The sequence below is a fragment of the Lissotriton vulgaris genome, chromosome 2_1, assembly GCF_964263255.1.
Source record: "Lissotriton vulgaris chromosome 2_1, aLisVul1.2, whole genome shotgun sequence".
NCBI classification, from domain to species: Eukaryota; Metazoa; Chordata; class Amphibia; order Caudata; family Salamandridae; genus Lissotriton; species Lissotriton vulgaris.
The window spans coordinates 402,065,444-402,079,813 of NC_141687.1; the positions used below are offsets into that span (position 1 = coordinate 402,065,444).

The following is a 14,370-nucleotide window of genomic DNA, read 5'->3' on the forward strand; positions in this document are numbered from 1 at the left end:
CCAATGCATTTGTAAACCTCTGTCATCAGGTGACCTGAGAGGTTGTGACAACAGGACTTCTTCTGCAAGTCAGTATGCGAAAAACACTCCAACATTCAATTCAAAATGAGGTGAGCAGAGTGTTTAAAGAGCAAACCACTGCTTCTACCAAGGACAACTAACTATTACAGACTTTTTTACATGCACTGTGTATTGAAAGCTCACCAATGTGGATTTTGATCCCCCTGTCTCGACATCCCACACTTTGATTGTGTGATCCCAGGATGCACTGCAGATTTCATCTGTGTCAGACCAGAGCACAGAGGAAACTGCCTCACTGTGACCAGACAGGGTGACAACTGGTGTCTGAAAAAAACAGAACATATATAAATAATGCAAAATAGTTTGCTCTCCAAACGGAGTACAAGCCCTTCATTTTAGCTGTTTGACTGTATGTGTATTTGGTTTTGCTTGAAGTTCTAACCACCTGCAATTCTGCGCTTCTCTGTAAAGCGTAATGTGTTCTTGCCTGAGAAAGATGTCGCCAAAAATTCACAAATATACTGAAATCTCAATTTTAAAAATACCAGGTGAGATAAGATTTCATCTGATGTATTATTGTGTTAAAATTCTTCGTTGACCAACAATATACTTTTCATGCAGGAATTGCTGTAATTGAGGAGTCACAGGCTTTACAATCAACAAGAGAATTAAAAGAGGTACAATACTTTTGACATAGTGGGCTGCCTTCTCAGGGTTGCTAAGGTTTTGCCTTGGAGAAACACACCCGCTCAAGGTATGTTCTTGGAGTATGCTTTTTCCTTACCCTTGTTAAGCCCAATTGCTCGGTCTTCTGTTTCTTCCTAGGGCGGTCTGTGCTTTCTTCCACAAGATCTTCTTCGTCTGTCGGAACTTTGGTTCAAAAGGACAAAAGAAAGAAGTCACTTTTCATATATGCCCATCAGGGCAATCGTGTTCGATACCTTAACATTTAAAACAAATCAGCACGGTATAAGTAGTAGAGATATGTACTGTTTGATTAATTTCAGCATAAAAAGATGGTGGTCATTAAGTAAGGTACAAACCATACCATTATAGAAAATACAAAATGCTGCAAAACAGATCACACTTATGTGGAATTAATACAAAATTTAGATCCGGCCACTAACAAAAGTGCATTCATTATTTTTTCCATCTGTTTAAGTTTCAAACTAATAAACATACATATCAATTAAAACAGAGAAACATGTCTGCTTGTCAGTACTCTGAAAAAACATAAAAGTGATCACATCAGCATTCCAACAATGGTACAGATGTTATCAGCAATCTGCCTATCTCAAACATTTATGCACTACTACAAGCCTTTAAGTCGAACATGTATTTTTATACATCTTATCACAAAAACCCATGCAACTTCTGCGCTGCCTCTCAAACCTGCCCTCAAGCTTGTTGTTGTACGTACTTTATTCGATAAAAATTTATCATAAAAGCATGTACATTCTTAATTCAGAATTTAAAAATCCATTATTCCATACAACTTATATATAACTTCATCTAAACATTTTCATTATAAATATGTATACAATAAAATCGATAAAAATAGCTAGTATACAAACAGTAAAAGGAATACATCAAGAATGGAACCACACACTGACTAACTCCTGCTTTTCATTAAAAGCTTGTTGCGTGTTCACCAAGCGCAGCCCAAGTATTTTGCTACCCCACAGACCATGGTGAGGGAGGTGGTGTCAGATTTTAATATGCGTAGCAATACCCTGTAATTCTTGGAGCCCAACTTTTTACAAATAGGTTTGAGCCATTTTCTTCTCGCAAACCTATATGCTGGGCAACCAAAAAGGAAGTGGGCAATAGACTCAATGAGGACTACACAGCCAGGGCAAGAAGCAGATATTGGGTTACGCTGCTTCCATCCTGCAGTTAATTCGTTAGGCGGGAGAGTTACAATTCTCAATTTCATATAGAGCGTCCTATCTCTTGGTGTTTGAATAAAATCGAGAAAGGGTTCAAGTTTCCGGACAGGCTTATGCTCCAGGAACTGCTCAGTAAGAATCCCCCGATTGGAACGAACCGCCTCCTGCGCCTGTACCCATTCCCAATATGCTTTCTTGATAACTGGTTTAGGTGGCGGAATCTGGCTAACCCATGCCTCCCCAAACCCTATGTCTGATACAAGCTGTCTAAGGTTGCAAATCCATTTGATATTGTTGCCTGTATCCGCTTTAAAAAGTTTGCTAATAGCAGCAGCATAGTTAGCCAGTTTAGGGGTCCTTCTTAAACGTACCCAAAATAGTAAAGGGCGAAGACGTACAATATCTTTGATGGAGCGTTTTCCCAGATCCTGGTAAAGGGGCTTCAATGGAGTGGAGGATGGGAGAGAAACCAAATCTCTAAAGAACTTATTTTCTGATCTTACTAGATCGGTGGTGTTCTCGAATCCCCATAATTCTGACCCATAGTGTGCCGAGGATAATGCTTTGCCCTCATAGACCACAAGGGCAGGGTCTATTGGTCTACTTACAGTGAGTGGTTGTTCTCTTAAAATTGCATTTTGGCCATGTGGGAACTCCACTTCATCGAATTAGTGACCCGAGTTCCCAGGTAGTCAAAAGACTCGACTATCTAATGGGGTGCCATTGAGGGTGATACCGTTTCCAAATCGTTTTGACGGGGATAATGTCATTAACTTAGTTTTGGTGGTGTTAATGGATAGCCCCCTTGTATCAGAAAACAGGCTATACCTATCTGGCAGTTTTTTTCAGACCTCTTGGACTTTTAGATATCAGGAGGGTGTCGTCTGCGAACAGGAGGCTAAGGGATTTCTCCCCGGCCAGGGTAGGGGCATTGGCTGGGTCCTCTCTTAGATGGTCTACCACCCCATTAACAAAGAGAGAAAACAAAGTCGGAGCCAATACGCAACCCTGGCGTACCCCCTGTTCACTGCCACACACTCGGTCAACTGTCCCCGATTACCCCACCTGATTCTGGCATAATTTCCCCCATGCAGGTGTTTGGTGAAATCAAGGATCAAAGGGGGAATGCCCAGATCGTGCAACAGCTGCCAGAGCTTGGCACGTGGTACCAGGTCGAAAGCGGTCTTCAGGTCGATGAAAGCCAGGTATAGACTGCCTTTCCCAATGACCACAGTTTTCCAATGGATCATAAAAAATCTAAACACCTGGTCCATTGTACCCACCTTCTGTCTAAAGCCTGCTTCGAAGTGTGAGAGGATGTTCCCTTCTTCCATCCGGGACCTTATCCTCATAAGGAGCACCCTGCCAACCACCTTCTGTGTTATATCGATTAAACTAATCGGCCTGTAGTTGGCAGGGTCCTCCCTATTCTCCTTTTTTAGGTCTCGTGGCGATTACAGCGCGAAGCACTGTCTCACCAGAGACCTATAGTCACCGGCTCAGCTTCCCAGGAGACAAGAGATGGCCACGCGCATCTTCAAGAATCGGATTGGAGCGGGCCGCGCGCGCACAACTCCTGTCTCCTGGGAGGCTCCAACACACACAGCCACACCTCCCCCTGCTTTCGCACACGCATGCGCACACACACACACATGAGCGCACATACACGCACGCACACATAGAGAGACACACACCACCCCCCTCTCCCCCTGCACACACAAACGAGCGCACAGACACACCCCCCGCCGCCTCCCCCTCCCCCCACTACGCTTCACTCGTACAGCAACGCATCTCCTGTATAGCGGACATTGGCGGGCCATGGCGACGGGAGAGGAGGCGGCGGTGGGGTGCCTCCGAGCCGGGGAGCTGCGGGTCGGCTCCTGGATCTCCGTGCTGCTGGAGCAAGTCGTGAACGAGGCGCTGGTGGTGAGCTTCCAGTGGGGGCGGCGGAGCTTCAGCGGGATCCTGCTGGAGAGCACGCAGAAGTAAGAGTCTGTGCGCCGCGCATGCAGGGGGAGCTCGGCCTGCGGGACTCTGATGAGCAGCTGGAAGCTGGCCAGGCCCTAATCCAATTAAGCAGGCTGCCGCCTGCCATGATTAACGAAGCGGCAGTGTGCACAGGCACCACACCACCCCCTCCAACTGCGAACCCCCTGTGTACTCGGACCTGTGCACTCGCTCACCTGTGCACGCCGGGGTGGGCGTCTCTCCGGTCTGCGCTCTCGGAAAGGATGCCTGGTCTCACCCTCATGGAGGGTCCGGGGGCGGGTTTAGGTGGTCCTGGAGCTCTGATTGGCTGGTGTTGTTGATTTAGTGTTTTTAGGATACTGGCGTACGGGCAAGGCTGTCAGCAGGCGGGCACTCTGCAAGCAGGAGACATCCCGGGAACACCTGGCACTGCCGGACCGAGAGACACACGCACCGCTCCGCGGATGCACTTCATCCCTTTCCTGTTATAGCCCTGCTCTCCCAGCACTGACCCAGTTACCCGAGAATTGGGATAGGATGTGGCCGTGCGGCCAGAACTGCCGACTTTGGAGCTTGGGAAGAAGGTTCGAGCCTCGGTGGGTGCTCATCTGCCTTTGATTCCGGGCAAATCACTTAATCTCCCCGTGCCTACCAAAAAACGAATGTGCCATGGTGTAACATAACTGTTGCTCATGTAAAATGCTCCAATACCTTAAGGTCGAGCTCGCGCTGTATAAATCTGCAAAAAAAATATATAAACGAAAAGCACCACCCTAGCACCCTGATCGCTCGGAAACCCTGAGATTACGGAACTGTCAACTCCCCACTCTCCTGTCCTCAAGCAGTGCGGAACCTTCACGTTTTTTGTGCTCGCTGTATTAGGTGTATCATGCTTCAGCACTCGCTCTGTCATGTTCTAGCCCTCGATTTGTCGAGTCAGAAATGACTGTTTAGCCCTGGCTGTGGCGCAACAGTCTCATTATTCACCTAGCTGGTGTGAAATCAAATTGGTACAGGATCGAACAAATTAGATGTACATGGCCATTCCATTACCTGCTTGACATCCCAATAGTGATGAGCGATTAGTTCTAATTATTACCATTGGCTCTTGCAGTCTACTTTTTTTAAAAGCTCAGTCATTGCAAACTCATTTTACCTTGTTTCTCTGAGCCATGCAGAATCTTACCATTCTCTCCTACCCACCTCCCGACATGCTGCCCAACCGACCAACTTTTAGCAGGGATCAGGAATCCTGATGGTGATGTAGCTCACCCTGTTATCTCTAGCGTCAATGAATTACATATGTTGTTTTCCCCCATTTCATATGCTTTCTCATGAGGAAAATTAAATTTTGGCCATGTTGTGTTCCCTAGCGCGTACCCCACCGACTCCATGTACCAGCTTAAAGTGCATGTAACTTCCCTCCTGTGCCAGCTATGAAGACGCAAATACATTTGCGTCCAACGTTAACATGTCCTCTTTCAGATCCACCATGAATGGATTATATAGTCCGTTCCTAAGTATGCTATGCCACCGTCTTTTTGTAGTACACCTTTCATGTATTCCTGCTCTAGCAAGAGTAGGCCCTGAATTCCTGTCATCTGAACCTCTTTTGTGGCTCCTGACTCTGCCCAGGCTACCTCTGTACTCGTGAACTCTGTCCTACTTTCAGCGCGGCCCCTCGCGCTCAGCTCAGCCTGCTTTCTGCCAAGACTGACTATAACCTTCGAGTTATCTGTTCCGCTCCCCGAGAATACATTCCTGCCTACTAGATCCTGTAAACATCCTCTCCAGCTGCAGAGCCAAAGGGCCGACCTGTCTTAATGCAAGTAAATCACAGCCTCTGTTGCCATGCTTCCATGGAAGGCCCCGTGCCCCACGCTTCACATGTAGACACTCAGGCGCTTATACACGCATCCACAGTTAGCATAGAATAGCCTCTGCCCTAGAGACCTTTCCGCCCAGATAGTATAGTTCCTAAAACACCAGATATCAGATATGATAGAAGTACAAGTTGATCTGACATGCCAGACTTCTGTCTCTTTCCGTCAGTGTAAATGTCAAGTCCCCTGCACCCCGTCAATCACACGTCATGCAGCTGCGCGCGCATCCAAACTTCCGATTTCTGCTGACATTGCAACATTCTGTTAGCACCACCCCTTGGTGCCACCCACTTGCGTCACCTATCAGTGACGTTTCTAGCACACACCTCTGGTTCACGCCTAGTTTACGCCTCTTGATGATGTATTAGTACCACGTGTATACTGTTATCTTGTCTTCTCTCAGCTGTTACGCCTCTTACATTAACTCTTATGTATTGATTCAAGTATATAAGCTATGTACTGTCAATAAACGGCAGCGCGCGCTCTATCCCTTCTGACACCCCTGTGGTGGTCAGAACATGATATCCTGATTCCTTTATGAGGAATAAAACCCTTAGAAACTCTAACACCACGGACTCTGTTTTCTTTCATTCCGATTGAGTTATTATTGATTAAGTACTTACCTGCATAGAAATTAAGAGAGTAAATTAATTATTTACGTCACTCATGCTATTAAAAGCTCTCACAATTCTGAGAATTCATACCACACTGTTCCACCGTAAAAAAATGTCATTCTATTCGCCTCCTAATTCTACAACATCATCTTCTTTGCCATTCTTCACATACAATCTGGAGGTTATGTTCAACAATGTGCAGTCAATCTCCAAGTCTTGACCTCTGATGCTTGACTTTCAAGCCTTCCTATGATTGCTGCTTGTGTAGTGTATTTTGTATTTCTTTTTTGTGCCAAAAACTCAATTTTTAGCACACATCCTAACTACATTTGCTCTTTCTGTTTAAATCCGAATGCAGAATCTGCCTTTTGCTATAACTTGAAGTGAAGTTGTAAATTTAACCACAACATTTGGTATTCTTTTGCAAGTCAACAGATGTTCCTAGGATTTTTTTAATTCTTATTCTTCTTTCTAAGAAGTAGCACTGATTTTTTTTGTATCGCCTTTTAGCACAGGTTTAGTATCCTTGATACTATTTCCTTTATTTTAGCCCCCCTTGTTTTAATCAGCATTTACAAAGCAAGTAGATATAGGATTGGCTACCATCCTTGTGGCTTTGCCAATGCTTATTTGTCTAGTTGGCAGACTCAACTGAGAGGCCAACAACTGAAAGGGTGCGTGCGAAGAGTGAGGTAGCCTGTACTTCTGCCACTACAGCAATTCAAAGTTAAAAATTTTTTTGGGATGCAACGCATTGTCATATACAATGCCAACAACTCAAACTTTAATGCTGCGAGACCTATTGCATTGTAAATGCTTGTTGTATATTGTTACCACCTCGGCGCCCTTCCAAGAATCGGGGACGGCGTGACCTCTAGCAATAAGGTTCATCAAAAGCGAGATGAAGTGAGCCCAGGGCTTTGGATCATGCAGGAGTAAGTCTCCAGGAAGGCCATCGGGACCCGCCGCCTTTCCTGGAGCTATACTCGCTATGGCCACAAATACCTCATTGATGTCAAAGGGTTCAACTGGTGTGAGAGCCCTGGGTGTGGATGGTAGGGTCTCGCTCTGTCAGGACAGGGTGCCTACATCGCCACAGTATAGATTAAGAAAGTGATCATGCCACTGTTGCCCTGTAATGTGGTTAGGGATTGGGTCGGATCCCTTTCGGATACCTTTGTTAATTAACTCCCAAAACAAGGTAGTATCTTTCTGTTGCGAGGCAGATTTGAGCTCCTGCCAGTGAGACCCTTCCCAGTTACGCTTTGCTAGCTTTTTTGCCCTAGCGTACTCCTTCCTAGCTGCTCTTATTATTAAGGGATCTTTTTTCCTTAAAGCTAGAGATAGTGCCTGTCTCTTTTCCCTGCATGTAGCGGAGTACCAGGGGTTAGTAGATTTAGGTGGACATCCTTTCCTCGCCCTGCTCTCTTTAATTATAAAAAACGTTCCCAACCTTTCTATTGTGTTTTGGTAAAACTTGGAGAAGGGAAAGGCATGTGCTATCTCATGATTGCCGTTAATCGGTTCAAGCTCCTCAATCTTCTGATCTATAAATTCCTTTATACTAAGCAATTTATCATCATCCTGGTGTGAAACTTTGTGCCATTTAAGGCGTTGATTACAATTTGAGGGCACAACATCTTTTGTTGACATTATTGGGGCATTGAATGGCTTAGTGGAGGTAGATGCCCAATTGTTGTTGATTTGCATGCATAGGGGGGTTATGATCACTATCCAGGGTATGTTTAACTTCCATGTCCAAAAGGTCACCCCATAATCTGGTGTCTAGCAGAATATAATCTATCTGTGTCAGGCAACTAATCCCTTCATAGGTGTTGGTCCCGCTTGGATCGGAGCGTTTCCTGCCATTTACCGCTCTTAAATTATATTCTAGGGTTAGGGCATTAATTTGAATAGCCCTTTGTGTGCACTTCTTGATTGGCTCTGTGTTGAGGGTTGGTATGGCCCATTTGTTATCTTCCTCATTGGTACCCAGAAAATCCTCCTCCCTCAATGGTTCATATGTGCAGTTGAAATCCCCTGCTACAATGATACCAGAGTGGGGCGAAATGCTCCAATGCTGTTAAGGTTGCTGATGTTTGAGCCCCGGGGGGCCCTCTCGCATACACATGATATTTTACATCTGACGATCAAAGGCCCAATCAATGGTACAAATGTGGAGATATTGAATGTGAGGGTAGATTATGCATGGCGATGGACCAATTCAATGCGATGTTAATCCATATGTGGAGTCCCCCAGAGGGGCGGCCTTTCCCTGAGCTTATGGCTGGGATAAAATATGTAGTGTACCCCGATTTATACAAAGGGACCATGCTCCAAGTCTCCTGGAACAGGCAGACATCCTGCTTACCAATGAACTCATTCCACTCCGGGAGAGGCCATTTTTTCCTGGAGGCCCGCTATGTTCCAGGAGAGGAAATTAATCACCCTTGTGTTTGTTCCAACGGTCCAAACATCGCTAACTTCAACACACCCAACCCGGTCAGCGTTGGATCTATCCCCCTCAGCTCTTTCTGCCACTAGGCTGCTTCGGCAAGGAACAGTCTCCCCACATTTCTCTCCCATTCAATCAATGGGGGAGTTCAGTAGTGGGACCTCGACTAGTCAATCATCTGTATTGAGTCCAGACTCTTTCCCCATCCTAACCGGTGACCAGAGCGGAAAGCTTCTGATCTGGATAGCGGAGTGCTCAGGTGGGTGAGGGGGGGGGGGGGGGGTAGTGCGAAACTCTAGGGCCAATAGATTCTCGGCAATTGCTGCATTAGTTAACTGCAACTCGATACAGTCAGTCTGGGAGTTACCCGATGTAATCCTCCTCACTTTTACCATGTCGTCCCGTATAATTCACCTACAGCCCCTGACGTAGCGGAGCCAGTGAAAAGCTTTATTTTGAAGAGATTCACTGCTTTCATGGCCTTGGGTATTAATGCATTTGGGTACCTTGGTCATATAGACTGTTGGAAGGTTGTTCCTTAAGCGAGTAGTACTTCCTTGCATAAATCGGTCTAGCCTGGCTACTCTGGCCCTCCTTGGGAAGAGGAGAATGTTGATAACCTACTTTGCTTGAGAGTTTACCTAAGAATTTGCCTGTGGCTCCCTGGGCTATGGCAGTCTCAGCATAAGATCTGGTAATGCAGGGTGGGGTGGCCACACCCAGAGGGCCATGGGCTTGTTTGCCTGACACTGTAGATGGCCTGTCCCCAACCCCCAAAGGACGCCCTAGTTGCTATGCTTGGAGGTATGGGTAATGGGAGTGGAACAGGTGTGACGAGAGGGTGGTCAGCTCTACGTGTTAGCTCTTCAACCATTTCTCTTAGAGATGCCAATTCCCTTTCAAGTAGTTCGACTTTCTGTAATACACCCTTGCTGCATTAGTGGTAGGCTCTACAGTGGTGTGTTCACTCGATGGAACTGCTGGGGTACCCTCGGTAATATATTCTAGGACTGCAAACCTGTTTGAACAAGGAAGTTGTATATAGTTTACACAGCCCTGCAGAATCCCTTGAATGGTGGAACCCGTTGTCATATTTGGGATTCCATCAGACGAAATTACCTCTAGGGGCTCAACAGATGGACTATGGACTTCACAGATGGAAAGCTTTTGAGATAGTTTTTTATAAAAAATTGAAGGAATTACTCTTCTCTGGGTCTGTGCTAGAACCTCATTCAATGGATTAGTAATGTCAGCCGGGTTGTTAATATTATTGGCTCCCAGAACCTCTTCACATTCATTAACTATTGCTTCGATTCTAGTGAGAACGCAATTACTAGCTGCATGGAGTACTTTCTTAGCCTTTTTCCCTTTCTTATTCATTGCTGTCCCCCCACCCTCCATTGTCTTCCTTTTCCCCATTTGGGAAGATGGCTTACACAAGATACAAGACAGCCCCCTTTCAATTTTAGTGTCGGTATTCCTCAATAAAAACGGGCTCAACAGTTAAATGCCCCAATGTTTGGCCACCGGGGCCCAGGCTGGTGATGTCAAAAAGTACCTTAGGTCCTTATGTCCCGTGGCCCAGATGAAAAGGGGGCGGGGGGGGGGGGGGGGGGGGGGAGGGGAGGGCTGCCCTGCCTCATCCTGGCGATGACGGGCCCGCCTTTGGCCTGGCGCGTCCCAGGAGTAGCAAGGTAAGTAAGTAAGTAAGTAAATTTTTATTATGTATAGTTAATTAAAACCGGTACATTCACTGCATGTAGGAAGGTGGCTACCTGACTATGGTTACCCCAGATTTTTTGCCTTGTGTTTAGCTAGTTTTCGACTTAGTTGGCCTGGTTCCCTGCTAATCAGGGCCCCAGGCTATCTGCTCTCTCTGTAAAATGGATTCCATGTACCCTAGGTGCATAACTAGATTGGCTTGGGTCACCTTATCAGCCCCTGTACAGAGCACTATAGGTGCCCAGGGCATAGGTGCATCCAAGGCCTACCAGGGGCTGCAGCATATCTTTTGCCACCCCTGGCTGGCTATCTAAAATTGACACAACTGGCTGATCACTCAGCTGGGGCAAGGTGGTGTAATCACCCCTTGCTTAGATATAGTATACCTATATCTAAACCTATATCTTGACACATATATAGCCTGTAAGCCACTCCTATGGAAGGCCTCATCAATCCTGGAGGCAGAGTGCGTGGTTTTATGTGAGATGGAGCTCTGGCATGAGCTGAGCCTGTCTGCAGCTGTCGGGAACAACTCCCTAAGCTGATCCGGGATAATGCCATACCATATACTCTTAAGCGCCTTATAATCCTCGCGGTTATATAGCAACTTTGGTTTGGCTTTATCAAAACATGTCGTGTAAGGTGTCATACGAATTGGAATACTACCCCCTCGCCAGTTCTGGCGACGGGGGTAGCATTCCACCCTTCTAGAGGGAGAAGACATGTTACTTTACTGAAACGCGGTTGATTTAAAATGAGCCTCAGATCCACAAAATGGATGCCCCTGCCACAGACACGGGTCTGGCCTCCTGCTGCTGACCGAAACTCGGCAGAGGAGGCCTGGACAAAGAGTTTCCTGTCACAGGGCGGTGTCAAACCACCCCAGACAGGAGATAGTGGATTGGAGTAGGGAGGTTTCAAAGAAACCAGACACTGCCTGGGGAGCACAAGGCTGCCCCTTGCATAATCCGGCCAAACCGGTTCTGGGGCCTCCCAGCCCCTGTCCCAGCGCGGCCAGGATCAAAGGAGAGGGGTGTAACCACCCCCTTCCTGGGTCCCACCCATAGGAGGGGACCTAGCAGGATGTCCAACCCCCCAGATTCGAATAAGAGGGGGAGCAGTGCCAATGCAACTCAGATCATCCTGAAGAAACATAAGAAACGAATTCTGGACCCTTCGACTTTCTACACGACGTTAGAAGACTGAAGAATCTCCCTTGTGGTCAAGGAGTGACCACCCTGTGCAAACAGGCACCATCCAGCCCTCGACCCTTGCTTTGTTGCAGTTCCCGCCGGAACTCGAGCGACAGAGATCGACGAGATCAAGCTTGCCTGCCTTCTACCTGCCCGATCCACAGTCCCTGCAGAGCTGAGACCAGTGAAGGCGACCGGAAGCGTGGGGCACGCCATCTTGAAAAGGCCACGAGACGCTGACCGTGCAGCCCACGAGTGATCCTCGAAGCTGTGCACCGGGGTTTGAGAAGCCCCAGCCCCGAGCTCCACTTGCACCAAAGCTCACCCCTCCACACTCAACGAGTGCTGCGTGGGGCCCTTCTGCTTGTGTGGGTTCGACGCGTTGGCCCGGTCACTTGCCAGCTGTCTTGTGGCCCCTGTGCCGACGAAACTTGAAATACGACTCGCTTTTCTGGTTGCTCCAGATCTGCACCAGCTCCTGTGAAAAGGAGCCCCCACTCTGACCCTCCTGGTTCGAGTGATAAGCAATCTCCCGGTTCAGCGTGGATTGCTTTTGCCAAGTGCTGTTTGCTGCAATCTTGAAGCCGACGGTGCTGACGGCGAGAGCCTACGTGGGACAGATCGTGACCTGCTCCTGGACGTCGCAGATGCCCCAGAGCCCACGTGACAGCGGAGAGAAGCCTATCGACAACCACCTGATTGCGCCCGACATTGCCTGGTTCCGTCCTGGTTCCACCCTGGTCACTGCTGAGTGACCCAGACTCTGTCCCCTCTGCTTTCAGGTACTTTTCTACTTCGATCCACCCTTGGATCGCACCGGACACTTCTGCTTCACATCGCCTGCAGCTGCAACAGCTTCAAGCACCAAGAACCTGCGTGTCAAGACCCGACGCCACTTCGACCCTGTGCACCCACGGCCTGTGGGTGAGGTAACTTTGCAACGCCGGTGTACATACACTGGTACACACCTCTAGGGTCTGTGTCTAAAGTTTTGTTCCTCTAGGTTCAGCGGAAGTATCTTTTAATTCACTTTAACTAACTTTTACGCACCATTGACATTGCATTGGTGCGCGCCGCACTTTCCGTGCTGCACCCGTCTCCTGTGGGCTACTCCCGACTTCAGCATTGCTAGTCCTGACTGCTCCCAGCGAATCTCTAGGCCCTAGGCCTAACCACTGTTCGAGAAGTGTTACTTATACCACTTTTTTAGTATATGGTCTGAGTGGCCACCCGCCCTCATCCATAATTGTGCAACTTTATATGTTTTACTGTGCTTTTGATTTAACGCTTGTGCCCCATTCCTCATAAAGAGTACTGGGGAGTAATTTAGAAATAAATACATATATTTTTATAATATATACTTGTGTGGTGTCCTTTCATTTGATTACAGGATTGTATGTGGTAAAACAGCTCGCTTAACACGACCTCTTAAGTTAAGCCTTTAAGGCTGCTTAGTCCTTGCTACCACTAGGATAGCTTGTCTAACAAGGTTGACTTACAACCAGACATCTTTGGGGTTTGTTTGGACTGATACCCAGTGGTTCCAGAATTGGAAACACTACATATCAGGCCAACTTCTCACATTGGTGTGCAGCGGTGCGGATTTGAGCTTGCTGTTTGTTTTACCATTGCAATCTTTATCAAATTGAAAGATCACATCAAGTACCTTAGGTACATATAAATCAAAAGCTTAGCATATTAAGTTCTACTGAACTTAGTAGTTGTAGATTAAAGGGAGTAGCACACCCTGACTACAACTCACTAGCAAGGTACAGTAGGAAAACACTTAGTGTAGGTAAGTGCATCACTTACACCTCACTAGCAGTCATGTCTGATACAGGTAGAGCCTCAGGCTCTGCTCCTGTAATAGTTGATCCTATAGGGACAACATCCAGATATGACAACCTTAGCCACAAAGACCTGAGTGCCTTGTGCACAGCCAGGGGGCTAAAAAAGGGCAGAGGCCCTACCATTCCTTCCCTAATAGCTATCCTGGAAAAGGAGGACTTAGATAAGGTGAGTCAGGCTCCCTTAGAATCAGGTGAAGGGATACACTCCCCTGAGAATGAGAATCTTCCAGAAGATGAAGAAGAGGAGGAGGAAGAGGAAGAGGAAGGCTCTGATTTAGAAGAGCCTGAAGATCAGGATCAGAGGGGAAACCAGGTACAGGTTGCCAGGCTTAACCAGGCCAACCTAGACCTACATGAGAATGGAGAGGGCCAGCACCACTCCAGATCTCATAACCAAATTCTCCCAGGTAACAGGAGGGTGAGATCTCAATCAAGGGACTCTCATCTTTCTAGTGCCTCAAGAGAATCTCAAAGAGGGATGACTCCCTCCCAGAGGAAAGAGCATAGGGCCAGAATGAGGGCTGTCCAACTCCAGATAGAGAGGGAGGAGGTAGCTCTGGCTCAAGCTAAACTTACCTTGGCTCAAGCTAAACTTACCTTGGCAAGGGAACAGAAATTAAGTGGCTTAGATGCCACTGGTGGCAGCAAAATTCCTAAAGAGAAACCCAGGTCCTATGATAGTAGAAACCTGACAAAGATTGTGCCCCCCTATCAGGAAGGGGATGACATCCACAAATGGATGACTGCTCTGGAGAGAGCCTGCATGGTACAGCAG

At 47.2% G+C, this 14,370-nt stretch overlaps 1 protein-coding gene across 1 annotated transcript in view; it reads right to left on the reverse strand.

Annotated features, from left to right (window-relative positions):
• The window catches only part of WDR12 (WD repeat domain 12), a 285,666-nt gene that overhangs the window by 41,486 nt on the left and 229,810 nt on the right, over nt 1-14,370 (reverse strand). Inside the window, exons 8-9 of the mRNA XM_086955270.1 lie at nt 806-891; nt 205-345 (exon numbers count right to left, since the gene is read on the reverse strand). Coding sequence (XP_086811396.1) covers nt 205-345; nt 806-891 — 227 coding nt within the window. The remainder of the gene's footprint in view (nt 1-204; nt 346-805; nt 892-14,370) is intronic.